This window comes from Natator depressus, chromosome 1, assembly GCF_965152275.1.
Source record: "Natator depressus isolate rNatDep1 chromosome 1, rNatDep2.hap1, whole genome shotgun sequence".
Lineage (NCBI taxonomy): Eukaryota > Metazoa > Chordata > Testudines > Cheloniidae > Natator > Natator depressus.
Window position 1 is genome coordinate 341,835,964 of NC_134234.1, and position 18,253 is coordinate 341,854,216.

At 42.4% G+C, this 18,253-nt stretch overlaps 1 protein-coding gene across 1 annotated transcript in view; it reads left to right on the plus strand.

Annotated features, from left to right (window-relative positions):
* Positions 1 to 18,253, plus strand: part of TASOR2 (transcription activation suppressor family member 2) — a 73,130-nt gene that overhangs the window by 43,352 nt on the left and 11,525 nt on the right. Inside the window, exons 15-19 of the mRNA XM_074942717.1 lie at positions 222 to 458; positions 2,296 to 3,208; positions 5,608 to 6,142; positions 9,463 to 13,725; positions 16,626 to 16,751. Of these exons, the coding sequence (XP_074798818.1) occupies positions 222 to 458; positions 2,296 to 3,208; positions 5,608 to 6,142; positions 9,463 to 13,725; positions 16,626 to 16,751 (6,074 nt within the window). The remainder of the gene's footprint in view (positions 1 to 221; positions 459 to 2,295; positions 3,209 to 5,607; positions 6,143 to 9,462; positions 13,726 to 16,625; positions 16,752 to 18,253) is intronic.

Consider the following 18,253-nt stretch of genomic DNA (forward strand, 5'->3'; position numbering starts at 1 on the left):
TGAAGCTTAAATTTTAATAAGCACTTGCTGGTTACTTTCAGTCATATACCCCTCTTTCTAAAATCAAATATTTTAAACCAATTGTCATCTGGACCGTGTTGTCACCAGTGCTTACTTGTCAGCAGTAACTCGTACATTCCTATGTCTATTGAAACTAGTGTTTCTTTTAAAAAAATTTTTTTTAACTAACCCCCCTTTAAAAAGACCTTTTTTCATCCAAGGTGCTGAGGTACTGTCTGCAGAATTTGTACACAGAACACAATCTGAGCCTCCAACTAAAGGAACGTCTTCGCCTGAAGATACTAGCTTGGCTACCAAGAAACCAAGGAAACTTAAGCAACCAGATGCAAAAAATGATCAGATTTCTGAGCAAGTCGCAAAGCAAACAAAAAGACAGACCATAAAAACCATACCTAAAGGGAGCTGTAAGCCTAAAGCCATACAGCAATTGGAACCTGGTAAGAATGATGTTCTTTGTGTAACTTTTCATCTAAAATATTAGGGATATCATGAATATCCAATTTGATTTGTAAATCGTTCCAGCCTCTTTGAGACACTTCCTAATCACTCAGATAGTAAGCTTGGAAAATGTGCAGTTCTCTGATCATTCAAACTGCTCTTTTCACATCTGAGAATGGCTCATGCTTTTAAACTGCTTTAAGGCAAATTGTGTAACGTGTCTTATAAGCCCAATTTATATTTGGCATCTGACCAGGTTTTTAGCTTATTACACTGTAAATCCAGTGCTTTTAAAAATAGTGAAATTGCCACAACTCAAAAGAATAAACTAGTGAGAGTTTCAAAAGCAGCGTGGAAAGCCTATTTATACAGTATGTGCAAATGTTGGCTTGCAAAGACTGTCTACAACGGAGAACTAGTATTAAAGTGCCAGAATAAACGATGGAACAGGAAAGCCCTTACATTTTTTTAAACTCAGCATGTTTTACAACATCCTTCTCTAGATCTCTCTGTCTCCAGTCTTTCTTTCTCTCTGGCCCCTTTGCCAAGTGGAGAGAAGGTTTTGGAGAGTAATCTCACTCCCTGGACTCAAATTATGAATCGTTATTCTTTTACTACAGACCATAAAAAATAAGCAGTGCTGTCTGTGGTGTAAGCAATATACTTCATTCAGCGTTTGTTAGATTAGCACTCGTCTCCCACCTGTGCACTGGCTGTGGCCGAGGTGAGGTGGAGTCTCAAAGTTGAGCACCAGGCCCCTCCAGTGTCTTGTTTATGCCCTCAGAGGGCACGTCCTGTTTTGGTTTGGTTACTCATGTACGTAGATGTGTAATATTTTAGGGAAAGAAACTGGGAGCAGAGTCCCAGCATGTGCCAAAAAAAGGGAAAATTTTTAGGAAGAAGAAAAACACAACTTAAATGCCTTGCTACAGAGCCAGAGTTTAGCCTTCAGGACACTATACAGAGCGTATCTTTTCATGGCTTTGCATGAAGAGTGGGAAGGGATATTTTTGTACTGTTTTTTATTATGAGTCTACTTTATGTAATGTTATATAATTTTTGTATTGTTTTTATATGCACATGCCCAGAGACATGGTGGTGGGTGCATTTTAAACATTGGTTGAATGAATGAATGAATATTCCTGACGCTCTGGAGTTTTGTGTCACTAGCTGACTTCCAGGAGGCACCATAATTGTGCCTGGATCTGTATAAAGTGCACAGTCTTTGAGATGCATGTATCTGTGTTATGCACTAGGAAGAACTGATTATGCACTACTTGGAAGCATGCATCAGTGGGGTTTGTTTCCTCTTTTTAAAGACTTCAGAAACTATGTGGAGAACTAAAAGCAAACCACTGTTCATGCAACATGAAGATTGCAAATTAAAATGAAAAAAGAGAGGAAATGTAAAAGTAAGGTTAAAGAGCAGTTAGATTGTACATATGTAGTATTTTTCCTTACTGGCTGTATTGTTTAAATGTATACTTGAATATATTCCGTATGTGCAGTGTGTTCAAGTTAAGATTCTATTACACCGTAAACTCACAGCCTCTCTCTGTACAGCTCCTTGCACAACAAAGCAAATCCTAAAATGCTACTGTAACAACAATAGCAAAATTAACTTTTGTATTTCTTGAACTTTATTTTAAATGTGCAAATTTACCATCTTTATACTTGCAAACTGGGTATATTTGAGGTGGAAATAATTGAGAAGTAATAAATGCCATGATGCCATTTGGACAGTCACTTTTAAGAGCAGAACTCTACTTTAAGTATTTCTCATGATAGAAATAAGTGGTTCAGTATTTATTATCTGATTTTGTTTTTCTTATGCAGTAAAGAAAGAGACTTTGTCACTGTCATCAAATGAAGTTCCATCAGAAAGTCAAGGGACAGTCAGTGGTGTTAATGAGACTTACACACACAGTGTTACTGCTCAAGATGTCAACCTGACTCTGAAAGGAAGTAACTGTGAATCGCATGGGTTGAATTTGTTGGCTGATCTAGCTCTGAGATCTTGCATTCGTCCACTTGATCATAAAGATAGTAGAGTTGCCTCTCCTTATGACCTGTCAAAAGAGCGACGCTCTCTTCGGAAAAGGAAGCCTTCGCGAATTGCTTCAGATCATGAATACCACAGGGTGGATAAACATCTAAAGGAAGGATCCTCTTCTAGCCAAACAGAGAATCAGAAACTTTCTTCTCCTGCAAAATCTGATTTAAGAAAAGACTTAGCTGCTATCCCAAGAGATAAAAGCCCTGTAATTTCCAGCAAGAAGAACTGCACAAGCCCTAACTCTGCCAAAGCCCGGCCATTGCTTTCCAAGGAAGTGCTAGATACTTCAGATGTGAACAAGCATTCTTCTATTGCCTCTGAGCACTCTTATGCCTCACAGATACCAGAACATTCTAAAAAAAACGCCCTTCCAAAAGGAGCACAGGGCCCTGCTGCCTTCAGAAATGGAGCTAAAAGTGCTAAATCGGGTCCTCTAGTTGGGAAAGTTCTGCCTTTCCGGCATCAGCAGAACAATACTCATGCGCAGAAGCCATTTGACGACTTGGTGGTAAAACGCAGAAGAGGTGCCCTTTCTTCCAGGTTGAAGGAAGACTTCTCCAAGTCTCACACAGTGAAGAGCTGTGATGGATCTGTTAAGGTGACATGTCAATGGGAAGCTGAATACCTCTTCAATTTAGATAGCAAATACACCAACAATTCTTTAGAGAAAACTGTAATTCGTGCTCTGCATGGGTAAGTGGCTCAGTGGTGGGTAAATTATAGATATTTCTTGCCCTATCTTCTCTACAGTACTTCTGGAGCACTGTTGAAAAGGGGTTTCTTTGGCCTGGTCTACGCTACAGAGGTAGGTTGACAAAAGGCAGCTTATGTCGACCTAACTATGTCAGTGTCTACGCTACAGCCTTGCTCCTGCCAATGTAAGGGCCCTGCTACACCAACATAATAACTAGGGCTGTCGATTAATTGCAGTTAACTCACACGATTAACTCAATAATATTAATCGCAATTTAAAAAATTAATTGCAATTAATCGCAGTTTTAATTGCAGTGTTAAACAATAGAATATCAATTGAAATGTATTAACTGTTTTTGGGTGTTTTTCTATATTTTCAAATATATTGATTTAAAGTACAACACAGAATACAAATTGTACAGTGCTCACTTTATATTATTATTTTTATTATGAATATTTGCACTGTAAAAATGATAAACAAAAGAAATAGTATTTTCAGTTCACCTCATACACGTACCATAATGCAATCTCTTTATCGTGAAAGTGCAACTGACAAATGTAGATTTTTTTTTTTTGCTACATAACTGCACTCAAAAACAAAACAATGTAAAACTTTAGAGCCTACAAGTCCACTCAGTCCTACTTCTTGTTCAGCCAATCGCTAAGACAAACAAGTTTGTTTACATTTTTGGGATATAATGCTGCCCGCTTCTTATTTACGATGTTACCTGAAAGCGAGAACAGGTGTTCGCATGGCACTTTTGTAGCTGGCATTGCAAGGTATTTAGGTGCCAGATATGCTAAACATTCGTATGCTCCTTCATGCTTCGGCTACCATTCCAGGGGACATGCTTCCATGCTGATGACGCTCGTTAAAAAAATAATGTGTTAATTAAATTTTGACAGAACTCCTTGTGGGAGAATAGTATGTCTCCTGCTCCTACCCGCTTTCTGACATGTATTTCTGTCTTGGATGATGACCCAGCACATGTTGTTCATTTTAAGAACACTTTCACTGCAGATTTCACAAAACGCAAAGAAGGTACCAATGTGAGATTTCTAAAGAGAGCTACAGCACTGAACCCAAGGTTTAAGAATATGACGTGCCTTCCAAAATCTGAGAGGGACAAGGTGTGGAGCATGCTTTCAGAAGTCTTAAAAGAGCAACACTCGGATGCAGAAACTACAGAACCTGAACCATCAAAAAAGAAAATCAACCTTCTGCTGGTGGCATCTGACTCAGATGATGAAAATGAACATGCATTGGTCTGCACTGCTTTGGACTGTTATTGAGCAGAACCCCTCATCAGCCTGGAAGCGTGTCCTCTGGAAAGGTGGTTGAAGATGAAGGGACATCTTTAGTGCATCTGGCATGTAAATATCTTGCAACGCCGGCTACAACAGTGCCATGAGAACACCTGTTCTCACTTTCAGGTGACAGTGTAAACAAGAAGTGGGCAGTATTATCTCCTGCAAAGGTAAACAAACTTGTTTGTGTGAATGACTGGCTGAACAAGTAGTAGGACTGAGTGGACTTGTAGGCTCTAAAGTTTTACATTTTGTTTTATTTTTGAATGCAGTTTTTTGTGTACATAATTCTACATTTGTAAGTTCAACTTTCATGATAAAGAGATTGCACTACAGTACTTGTATGAGGTGAATTGAAAAATACTATTTCTTTTGTTTTTTACAGCACAAATATTGGTAATAAAAAATAAAGTGAGCACTGTACACTTTGTATTCTGTGTTATAATTGAAAACAATATATTTGAAAATGTAGAAAACATCCAAAATATTTAAATAAATAGTATTCTATTATTGTTGAACAGGGCGATTAATCATGATTAAGTTTTTTAATTGCTTGACAGCCCGAATAATAACTCCACCTCTACGAGAGGCGTTGGGCTTATGTCAGTGTACTTAGGGCGAGGCAGTGTCCTGTAGACACTGCATTCCTTACATTGGCTGCTGGCTATCTTGTAAATTTCATGGCTCTGATGGGGCTGTGAAATTGACAAGAAAGCCAGTTCCCCGAGGGGGGGCTGCTGGTAGGTCTCCGCTCCAAGCCAGGCTGCTACCCAGGCTCCTGGCTTGGGCTGCCACCCGGGCTCCCCACAGGGAGCACGGCAGCCAACCAGACTCTGGGCAGATTCCCCCCTGCTCCTGGCTGGTGTCCCCATCCAGTGAATTGAAAATCCAAAACTGTAGCCACTGATTTATGGCTACAAATTTCACCCTTTTTCAGACAAGGAAAAACAAAAACAAACAACCGCCTAGTTTACAATTTATACCTCTGCTAAGAGCTCCCTGCATTCGAGACTTCTGAATCCATTGAGCTGATGTGAATTAGTTTTGCACAACCAGCTAGAGAAATTAAGTTTATTTGTTTTTCCCTCCAGGCCCTGGGACCCTGGTATGCCCGATGATGTGGAAGAAATGAAGCTTATACTTCATATGTGGGTAGCTCTGTTTTATAGCAAACCAAACAAATTCCTAAGCAGTACAAGGAAGGTGGTAGAACACAGTAACCCTGAAAAATATGTATCCATAAACAGTAGTCTGGATGCTTTTGAATTAAGTGATGACTGTGAAGGCGCTTTTGATCTAGAAAAGTGCCCTGCAGACTCTCAATCTGAGGCCAATCAGACTTCCAGCACTACTCTGGAATTAAGTGATGACTGTGAAGGAGCTTTCGGCTTGGAAAAATGTCCTGCAGATTCTCAGTCTGAGGTCAATCAAGTTTCCAGCACTGTCCATAGCACAGTATCCTATTCCTCTGAGCAATTGCTTTCTTGTGATGAACCATCATCCACGAGTTGTATAAAGACCTTTTCAAACAATGACTGCAGTGATCCCAGCAGCCCACCTTTGAAAGATGGACCACAAGAGGTGATTATTGATGGATGCGTAGATATTGTCCATGCATTCAATAAGGTAAGATCATGGATTTCAGTCGCTATAGTTATGTAAGAAATACAACACAGGGAAGACATAGGGAGTGTTTGTAACAAACACCTGCCTCGAAGACCCATACTAAGTAATGCAAAAAGGGGGCACAAGAGGGCCTTGTTTCCCACTCGAGTGACGCTTGCTCCTTCTGCTGGGTTCATAACTACCAGTGTGCGTGGGAGCTGGAAGGAGCTGTATCCATCCCTGTTAGGGGAATGTTGCCACAACAGTGACTCTTTTGATGGAGAAGAGGGTAACAGAATGGGGAGGAATGTGAGGAGTCCTGAAGGCTCTGACCATGCCCTGCAGGTGGGAGCTAATCATAGGGTAGATGCCACTGATTAGCAACCCCTCAGTTGCCAGCAAAAAGTTGCCATTGTCCAGCAGTTGCTAATAAGTGGCAGGCAGGTTTGTACAGCAGCAGGCAGGGAAGGAAGCATAGGGATGTGCCTTCCCTGGCTGCAGCCCTGCAAACCTGCTTCAGGCAGGGCAGCAGCAAGGAGGGGAGCTGCAGGCTGGATGCTGGGGCTTTCCTCGGAGAGCAGGGGTGATAGGAGCCTGTACCCTACCTCTCCTGTATTCTCCAGCATTCAGGGCCCAGCCCTTCCCAGCGCTTCGTGCAGTCCCCCCAGCAGGGTGCAGCCTGGAGAGTGCAAGGAGAGGTATTCTGGTATCCAGGCTGCACCCTCCACCCTTCCCCGTACTACTGCCCTGCCCACTGTTTCCCCTCCCAGCCTGCAGCCCTGCCCAGGGCCCCTTACCTCCGGTGTGGTCCCTGCGTGCCAGCAGGTTTGCTGGGTTGCAGCCCACAAGGAAGTGCTGTGACAGGCTGAGCAGCAGCTGCAGGCAGGTTTGCTTGGGGCGGGGGGGGCGCGACCAGGGCAGGCACGTCCCAGCACTTCCTTCCCTGGCTGCAGCTGCACAAGCCTGCCTGCAGTGGGGCCATTCTTAAGCTTTTTTTTTTTTTTTTTTTTAAATAAGCAGCATGCAGGTGCCAATATCCAAACTCCCTTATCATTGATGTTCATGGGATGGGCATGGTTCCCAGCAATATGTTGCCATTAAGCAGAAGTTGCTAATACCAGGATTCGATTAAGTGGAATCCGCTGGACTTAGAGAGCACCTGACAGACAGTTGAGTCCCACGTTCAGGCTTCAGTTTCTCTTAGAGCGTCTCCTGACATCACAGACACCTAGGCAGAGGCTGGGAGCGTGTTCGCCCCTATTTTCATTGCTTAGACCCTAATAAAGTTGTTATTGCACACGAAGCACTGTGGACCCTGATGAACTCATGCCCTGGCTGACAAATGAGGAAGGAACTGATTGGCAGAAGGGGTGTTGGTGATGTTTTTGTACCCTTTTAAGTCTATAGATGCTGATTTCAGGATCATAAACCATCCTTTTAAAAAAAATAAATAAATAAAAAGCTTTACAGTGCCTCTTTTAAGCTGACCAGCGTTTCAGTCATTCATTCATTCGTTGCTGAAACAAAACGGTGAGTGGCTTGAGACTTTCCTACTTGAGAGACACCCTATCTCCCCATGGGATACGGCCACATTCTGCTCAGCCAAGGGGTTTGAAATGGAGTCCCCTTCTGTTTATAAGTACTCTGGCCAGACAGTCTCCATTCATGAAGGTCCTTTGTGTTTGGAATTCACTCACCCTCAGTCCAAAATAGCCAGAATTTGTTGGCCTTTATGGCCCACTGCAAAGGCTGTCTGTTTGCAGGGGTATTTTGGGCTGGGGATGGGGAGGGTGGTTTAACTGTTGAGGTTGGGATAGCTTGTTATGTTTGGGGTTTTTTTTCTCTATAGGGTGTGTGTCATGGGGTATGGCTGCCCTATAATGTCCCCTACTGGCCGAGCATGGCACTCCCAGCCTCAGTTTCCTTCCCCAGGGTTGGTATCCTCTGCGTTCCAGACACCAGTCTGTGCTGGAGATGTGGCTTAGCCCTCTGGGCAAGTCACTAATAAACATAACCTGTTCCATGGTAGCAAAAGTCCAAACTACAAAGGTCCAAACAAACCAAAGGATTCTTATGCCTTCCAGGGCTTCTCTTCAGCCCACCCTCTGGGCCCTGTTCCCAACCCGTTTCTGGGCTACCTTTTGATAGTCTTTTCGGCTTTGGGATAGAGCACTCAGCCCCTAGACTGGGTCTCCTGGAGCATCTTGAACAGATTGCGAGACTATAGAGTGGGATCCCCTTTTGCATTTTAAAGGATGTACCAAAGGTTTTTAATATACGTTTAGTATTGTACTGTAAATTTAGAAGTACTTTGGGAGGAACCCAAGGGCTTGTCTACATGGTGGGATAATGTGTTCTATGGGGGTGTGATTTCTACAGCTCACGAACGTCTTGCACGGTAATTGGTCCATACAATGTGTAGACCCTGCTGAGTCTACATGATACTACTTTTGTCCACTTGGGCTTGTTTACATGGTAAGGTAATAGGCTCTCCAGGGGAGTGATTTCTAAAGCACTAACATGTTGCATATTAACTGGTCCATGTAGACCCTGCTGGTATGCTTTAACATAGTGCTGTTTGAAACAGTACTGCATTAAAGCGCACCAGCAGGCTCTACCCAGACCAATTAATGTACACACATTAGTGTGCTTTAGAAATCACTCCCCTGGAGAGCCCATTACCCCACCAGGTGAACAAGCCCCATGTGGACAAAAGTCAGCTTTTACAGCCAAATTCAGCCCTCAGATCAGTGTGAACAGTGTCTGTTGATTTCACTATTTCTTGTACTACAGTAGTACCCAGCGGCCATAATTGGGATCATTGGGAACCCGTTACGTTAGGTGTTGTACAAATGTAAGAGGCAGTTCCAGGCTCCAAAGAACTTACAATCTAATTCAAGACAAGACGCAATAAGCGAGAGTAAAGTTGGAAAGCGTGAGGTTTGATTAGCTATGTGCACCATGAGATGATTTCAAGGCAGTTTAAAAAAAATAAATATTAAGATACAAATAAACAAAATAGCAAATCAGGAATTCCTACTTGCCATCTCCCTAGCTGTTGTTAGCTGCCAATACCCTATAAGTATCACAGAAGAAGCAGATCTTGAGGAGGAATTGGAAGGATAGGGGACATGAATGGGCTCACTTGTCTATTTTGAGGACAGAATTTGGCAGTAAAATATTCGGGATGTGAATTGAAATTCATTTCTCTAGGGTTTTTAAAAAAAGATTGTCTTATGAAAGCTTGAGGAGTTAAAAAGATACATTCTCCAGTTGCAGAGATCTTTCTCTTCCTACATTTGTCTTTCTCGGTAGTTAAATTTCAAACTTTGAAATTTCAGGTTGATGAAGAGAAGAGTGAAAGAGAGGAATTGCTGGACCCTGTAATTTCTATCAGTAACTCTACCTGCAGCCCTTCTGGTAAACCCAGCAATATAAGGATAAGACCTGAAGAATTTTCCACTGACTCAGATGAAGCACATCAAGCCCTTGATTTAAGTAAAGTTTCACAGAGTGACTCTGCATTTTCGCAGACTGAATTTCCAGAGAAGCAGGAAAATAAACAGCCAGCGATTATTAGTGATGATACTGTCATTTCTGAGGAAAGAAAGACACTGGACAACATCACTCTCCCTGAAGAGGACAATGACAATTGCCAGGCTGGTGGTGATGGATCACTACGTCTCTGTGAAGCAATAGAGTTAGAAGTGAATATGAAGAGCACAAAACATGATAGCCCATGTGGAAAAGGGAGAGAATCGTATGATCCGTTAGAAAACCAGGGAGAGGAGGAGGAGGAGGAAGATTTTGACTATGAAAGTATAAACATAGAACCAATTGATTTAGCACTTTCTGAAAGTAATGATGCTGATCTGGAACATGAAGATATGGACCAGGATCCAATCAATGTAGTACTTCCTAAGGAAATTTGCATACCTGAAGAGAGCAAAGCAATCAGTCCAGTTGACTTGGAAGAACCCTTTGATAGTGTATTAACGCTAACATTATCACCTGGTGCAAGTCCTGTCCAGGACGTACCTTCTGATGAAATAACACAATCTGAAGATGCACTTCCAGAGAACCAAGAGGTCACTGTCAAACCAGCTGAAGAAATTAATGATGCAGATATGGAACATGAAGGTATGGACCAGGATCCAATCAATGTAGTACTTCCTAAGGAAATTTGCATACCTGAAGAGAGCAAAGCAATCAGTCCAGTTGACTTGGAAGAGCCCTTTGATAGTGTATTAACGCTAACATTATCACCTGGTGCAAGTCCTGTCCAGGACGTACCTTCTGATGAAATAACACAATCTGAAGATGCACTTCCAGAGAACCAAGAGGTCACTGTCAAACCAGCTGAAGAAATTAATGATGCAGATATGGAACATGAAGATATGGACCAGGATCCAATCAATGTAGTACTTCCTAAGGAAATTTGCGTACCTGAAGAGAGCAAAGCAATCAGTCCAGTTGACTTGGAAGAGCCCTTTGATAGTGTATTAACGCTAACATTATCACCTGGTGCAAGTCCTGTCCAGGACTTACCTTCTGATGAAATAACACAATCTGAAGATGCACTTCCAGAGAACCAAGAGGTCACTGTCAAACCAGCTGAAGAAATTAATGATGCAGATATGGAACATGAAGATATGGACCAGGATCCAATCAATGTAGTACTTCCTAAGGAAATTTGCATACCTGAAGAGAGCAAAGCAATCAGTCCAGTTGACTTGGAAGAGCCCTTTGATAGTTTATTAACTCTAACATTATCACCTGGTGCAAGTCCTGTCCAGGACGTACCTTCTGATGAAATAACACAGTCTGCAGATGCACTTCCTGAGAACCAAGAAATCACTGTCCAACCAGCTGAAGAAATTAAGTCATCAGCACAAAGTGATTCAGTAGAGGACAGCTGCATTTCTCAGGAAGACAGCGGAACTGGTTCTGCCGATTACACTTCTCTGAGTATTAAAGAATCAAATCAAGTACAAAGCAATACAGCAACTCAAGGAGAGCAAAAGAGCCCTTCTACTGACACAACAGAGCTGCTGAACAAATCTGCAGAAGCAAGTGAAAGCCCATGCTTAGTCTTTGAAAATACACACTTGGAAGCTGACTCTGAAGCCAAGAAAAGCTGTGACAAATTTAAGAACACTGAAGTCTGTTCTGTTACTAAAAAGTCACCATGTAATGATGAATTAAACCAGGTAACTATGGTTATTACACATGGAGAACATGAGACCTCTCTTTGCAAATTGGTAGAATCGGCTTGTATCTTATCAGTGGATAACGAAAAATCTTTTGCTAAAGAACATTTGGACTTGAAACAAATTAATTTTGTAAACCATCAGTATACGCACAGTCTTATTTTGAGTGAAGAAGTCCAACTGACAAGTCCAACTGACAAGTCCACTCGTACTGACCCAGAATTGATGATTGGCACTCCTTTTCAGCAGCATAGCAGCCCTATTAGCAGAGAGACTGAACTGCACAAAAGTATATTAGAGCCAAGTGAGCATGATCCAGTGCTTTGCAAAAATATGAATTCTGACCACACTGATCAAATAGATGTTACGAAAATATGCTCCATCTCTGAGAGTCTAACACCCTTGTCTGCTGGGGATGACTCCTCAAGTTCTTGTTATACTGAACGACCAAAGAAAGACAAATTTCTAGAACACGAAACACCTGTAGTTAAAATAGCAGACTTACTGGGGAGTGAGGAAGAGATTTCTCCAGCTGACAAGCCCACTTGTACTAACCCAGAATTGTTGACTGGTGTTGCTTTTCAGCAGCATAGTATCCCCATCAGCCGAGAGACAGATGTGCACACTAATTTATTAAAGCAAAGTGAGAAGAATCCAATATTTTCCAAAAGTATGAATTCTGACCACACTGATCAAATAGATGTGATGGAGATGTCTTCTACAGCAGAAGAAGCTTTCTCAAGTTCCTGTTACACAGAATGGGCAAAAAAAGACATGCTTTTAGAGCATAAAATCCCTGTCAGCAAAGTAGCAGACTTACGAGAGAATGATGACAAAGAAGAACCCACATCACGTGAGGAATTTGATCTAGGAAGGACTAGCCCTGCTGCGAGCACTCCATCTGTTTTAGAAGAGGAGGAGGAACAGTTCGCAGAAGCATGTGACCAGAGCTCTGTTTGTGAAATAACAGAACTGCAGAGTGATTGTATGATGGAAGAATCTAATGTGTTTGCTGATTTACATCAAACCAACTTAGATGACACTAGGGAAGAAATCCCTGTTTCCTCTGTTCAGATGCCTTCAACATTATATGCACACACAGACTGTAGAGAGACTCTAGAAGTTAGTGATACTGAGGATATTTTGGAGAAACATTTGGCCAACCAAGGTACAAAATTCCCTAACAAAGGTAGAGGTGTGCATTTGACCTTTGAAAGTTTATCGTACGAGTCTTTTTCTGGAGACTCTGACCAGGAGTACTTTGGAGGTACTGTACATCCCACAGCTAAATTTAGGGGTTCTTGTGGCACAAGACCCATTGGTACTATCCGCGCAACAGCCGTTACAAGGACTAATTATGATTGTTCATGTACGAGTTCAGCGAATGAAAATTGGAAGAGTGATGAGTGGGACACCTTGGAAGCAGGCAAAAGATTTTCAGTGGCTGAGTCAGGCTGGCCCGTTGGGTTTAGGGAAGAGGCTAGGTATGTGCCCCCTTTTGTCAATATTAAAGATGATCAGGGCACCGTGAGGGATTATACAAACTTTATTGTTACCAAAAAACACAAAGACAAAACTAGACCTTTACAATCTTCAAAGAGACACGACCATTTTGTGGAACGATCTGACTTAATAAGCTCATTGACTAGGACCTGGAAGGTTATTGATGATCTTACCCAGAACACTTTAGATATGGAATGTCTGCGTTTCAGTTATAAGCTAAAACAAGTAATAAAGAGCCAGAAATCACGACTTTCTACCTCCAGTTGTATCTTTCCAAAAGAGATTTCTGCCCAGGTAATGGCTGAGACTTTGCCCCTGAGAGAGGCTCCTGAAGCCCCTAGTCTAAATTCACCATGCAGGAGTAGGAGCCCCCTTCTGGTAACAGTTGTGCGTTCAGATTCAAGGCAGCGTAGTTCAAGTTGGCACCCGAGAAACGATATATACACAGATTTTGCTGAACCACCTCTCTTTGTCCCATGGCAGGATAAATTTATCAGTGAAAGAAATGCGGCAAAAGTCAAAAGCCAGGGCCGTGACTATGGTATTCCTTTACATCTCAGCAAGTTAAAATACGATGATAAACTAAAAGAATCCCGGGGGGATATTTCGGTCATTCTAAATGAATATGCTGAGTTCAACAGGGTGATCTTGAACAATATACATGCGGGTAACAAAGGAAGAGGTCAGAGCACTACCTCAGAAGAGTGTGCAGGCAAAAGGAAAAAATGCACACATTTCCCCAAAAGAACAGCCTCCTATGAGAACATGATTAGTGACTTATGCAACACTCTGCACTACAGACTGAAAAGTGTTGTTAAAGAGGCTTGCAAAAATGCGTGTATGTTCTACCTAGTTGAAACAGAAGATGACCCTTTCTTTGTGAGAATGAAGGTAATGTGGCAATTTCTAAATCTTCCTAGTTTGTTTAAAATTGTGAGTGAACTTAGTGCTGCTTATAATGTTGAACTGGTACCAGTGGCTTGAGTCAGGTATGGCACTGGGGGGGTCTCTATGCAGGCTTCCTCACACGATTTGGCCAATGCTTCTTAATGCTGACCTGCAGTATCTTCCTGCTGTGTTGGTCCTAGGGGATTTCGGTCCTGATCAGTAACACCCTCTGCTACTTCATCTTGGCTCTCTGGAGCCATATTTCAAACCAAATTATGCCAAAGTGTGTGGTAGTTTAGTGATGCATAAACAGAGGGAACTAGGATCAGCGATCACTGATTAATTTTCACTGGTGAGCAAAGAAAAGAGGTGGACTTCAGGCATTAAAGGCTAATCCAGCACCTCAGATTTTTTTCTGTTCATAATAGCAAAGAAAATTGGCAAACCACACAAAATCATGTGCCAGATGACTACGGTTTGCATTTGCCAGGCCTGTATCATGGCCGTAGTTTGTGTATGCTTCATAATGTTTTAAAAATGTTTATACTGGGAAGAATGTGAGGCAGCCTTTGCTCTGCCTTTGTCATGGTTTTGCACAGTTTAGGAATAGTCCTGGCTCCTGGATTGTCCCGGAGTCCCAGGTGGCTTCTCTGGCTTGAAATGCCTTTTTTCATTTGCATTTGGCACAACTATGACTGTTTCTGATTTAGGTTTTGCCTGCTTTTCCGGTGACGTAGTTCATCCAAATGGGGCCACTCTTGGAGACCCCACACACATTTCAGGTGGTGTAAATTATGGTTGCCAACTATTTTGGGCAGTTAGCCATCGAGAGCACCTTGTACCAGTGTTCCATAGACTGTACTGGTGTCTTCCGTTTGCTTTTGATCACAGTTCAAGACATTGTTGATGGTGCTTTTTAAAAAAACCTTACAGTACATGGTTTGATTCCTGTTTAACCTGAGAAACCGGCCTCTCTCACTGTGCCTGATTGCGACAGCCGAGTTTAGCCGAGAGTCCCGAGTGTTTTGAACATCTGCATGCTACTGAAAGGTGGTTTTCAGTGGGGGTCTTTGACACTGGAATTTGTTTCCCCAATTAGGCTATATCTATACTAGAGTTTTTTGGGGAAATCTCTCAGTTTCAGCTGCATTGGAAGTAGCAACGTTGGAGAGATAGTATAGACAGTCACTGGCATCTTTACCACTGTTGTTGCCTACCCCAGCTCTGAACTGGTCTAGAAAACAGGGTGGTAAAAACAATGGTGTGTGTCAGTGCCTTCTCTGTGCTCCCAGTTGTGCCTTTTCTGACACACACAAAAAAGGGGGGGAGGCGGCTTTTTCACAAAAACACAATTTTCCACAAGAAAATTTCAGGGGAAAAAAGGAGACTTTTTTTCGCATTGGGAAGATCAAAATAAGGGCTCCCCAGCTGCCTGACAGCAAGGCTCTGGTCAAGTGCACTTTCTACCTGTGAAATTGACAAAAGCTTTCCTGGAGGGCTGCCAGGCTGTGTCACTTTGAGACTCTCTCCAGCCTTGCAGGCAGGCTGGAAGGCTCCTGTGAATTTCAAAAGTGTAGTTGACAAGTGTCTTACAAGCAGGCAGACAGGAAGCCAAACATTGTGTTTCAGTGCTCCCGAAACAAAAAATTTCCTGAAAACCCTTCCCGTGAAAATTTTTGCATTTTTGGCCTTTTGTCCCAGTGTGGGACAAAAGAAAAATTTCAAACACGCAACATTTTATGCAGGAAGGTATATCTGTTTTCCGGCCAACTCTAGTAGACACAGCCTTAGTCTGACCGAACTCCAGCCTGACTTCCAGAGCGTGGTGGAAAGCCCATCTGCTTACTCATGCTTTTCTATGTAGTTGATTGACTGGGTGCATTTTTTTTTTTTTTTTTAACCTCAGCAACTTAATTCTGCGGTGGAGTTTGTCTGTAAATGGAACTTTAAAAAATGTAAAATTAAATGAGCTAGCACGCTGTCTCAGTACTGGGTCATCTACTCTCTGCATTTTGGCTGCAGCGGACTTTCCCGAGAGCACATGTAATACATAGATCGAGATGTTTATCTAACCAAGAGCATATTAGTGTATGAAAATAGATTTTGCTGTGCTGATGAGTTAAGATGAGAGAGGTGCTGGCCATTCTGAACCTCTCCTCACTGCAAACTGGTTGGCACGGGAGAGTCCATTTCAAAATGTGTGCCATTTTTTTTCTTCTTTCTTTTCCCGTGTGGTGGTTGAGTAAGTGGTCAATTTATTTTTAAAGTTTTGTGTTTGATATTTAGAGTAAGTTGAATTTTCAGATAATTAGATTATTTTAGAAACCAAATAATCAATAACAGAAATATACCTTTGGCCAGTGGTTCTCAGACTTTTGTACTGGTGACCCCTTTCACATAGCAAGCCTCTGAGTGCGACCCCCCCCCCCTTATAAATTAAAAACACTTTTTTAGATATTTAACACCATTATAAATGCTGAGTGCAAAGCGGGGTTCGGGGTGGAGGCAGACAGCTCGCAACACCCATATAATAACCTTGCGACCCCCTGAAGGGGTCCCAACCCCCAGTTTCAGAACCCTTGCCTTAGGCATATTGAAAAAATAGCTTACTCTTTCCAGTCCTGACTGATACTCTCATCAAACAAGCCTGAACTATATAAGGTCAAACTTTATATAAATTAGTTTGCAGAATTGGGGAAAAAACCCATCTTAACAAGACAAGATTTATTTTTCATGTTGGGCTTTAGCATAACCAGAGTCTGAATATCCAGGTTATTTGCAGATAAATCATAGCTTTCATACTCAACTGGAAATCATATTAAATGGCCTGTTTTTGGTAAGGTGTAAAAATGTTCGCCATACAAACATTCTTACTTTGTTGCGATGATTTATTTGTGTTTCAGAGCTTATTGAAGAAAGGTGGCCACGCTGAAATTGAACCTCTGAATTTCTGTAAAACACAACACCTGGAGACAGACAGACTGATTGTCATTATTAGAAATGAGGACATATCTTTGCATATTCATAAAGTAGGTTCAGAAGTATCTTTCTTGTGTCAAAATTGGAAACGCCCTTTCTAAATACGACAGTCCATTTTTAAACAGGTTTCTAATTTTGCACCTATCCAGAGTTTTATCTTTAATTGTTCACATCTGCATACCTATTGGTGATGTCCTAAAGATGTCGCAGTTTAAAGCTAACCTAATACATACGCAGGGTCCATGGCTTAGGAGTTGTAAAAACCACAAGAACAGAGGGCCCATTTCTTTCACTGCTGTTGCTCCAGTTCAGATCACAAAATAGCTAGCGACCTCAGAAGTCTGTACAAACCAGGCAAGGCACCAGTCTGGGTTGTCTGGTTTAGCTTTTCCAAGTCTGCACACTAAACTAGTTTGAGCCAGGGTTAGAACGCAGGAATTTCTGGCTCGTAGGCCCCTGTTGAGATCCCCATCAGCATTCCAGCAGCACCAATCACTGCAGTGTCTAAGTGCTGTCCACAGGGTATAAAACCCAGGCGAGGCTTTCATTGAACTCACTTGGCACTGAATAGACATAGGAATTGCCACTTTCTGAAATTATGCTATAATTATACTATGGCAGAGTGTCATTTAGAATAATTCTCTGGAGCCTGTGTGGTAATTGTAAATCCTGCATTTCTTCAGTTTTACCTGTGAGCCTATCCCAGTAGTTGCTTATTCTAAGATGTGACCAGAGACTATTTATCAAAGTACCCCTTTCTGTCCCCAGCTCCAGCTTTTCTCTGTCTTTTTTTAACTTGCATGTTTTAAGACGTACTAGAGTTCACTGTACCCTGTGACCCAGTTTTGATTTCTCTACCTGGTCTCATGTCTACACTACACACTAAGCCCAGGTCTTTGGACTCACTGTTCTCAAGCCCATGCTTACGCCACCACACTGCACTGTAAACCTGGGTTTAAAATGGCTGGACCCGGGTCTCATGGCCGAGCTAACGTGTTCGTACTGCACTATGCAGACTTTCTGACTCCGATCTTTGGCTTGGACTGCGTCCACTCTGCAAGATGATACAACTTGGACCTGAGTCGCAGCAAGACTTGGGCTCTGACACATCCCCTAAGCAGGCTCCTTGGACCTCGGTTCTGAGTGCTTGCTGACCTGAGTCAGATGGCTTTGTGTCTTGTCTGTGGACAGAAGGAGGTCTTGGGCTCAAGTCAGACCCTGGGCTGAGCATGCAGTGTAGACGTACCCGTAGTCCTTGAATTGCTGCCAGTGTGCTGGAAGCAGTGTGATGTGTTCAGCCCCGTGGCTCAGCGTGAGAGAGAAGTACCTCATAGCCTCACAGCGATCACCACTGGATTCATAAAGAGAAGGGCTAAGAGGCTCCTGCAGAGTCCCATTGAGTCATCCACAGCTTGGCGGGGCTGTGCTGTGGAGACTTGAGGATGGAGTGCGTAAAACAGGAGGAAATGGGCAACATCCTCAGGACTCCAGCAGGGACACCCTGTCTCCTGGAAGAAGAAAGAATGAGAGAAGTTCCTGGTTAGGTGTGTGA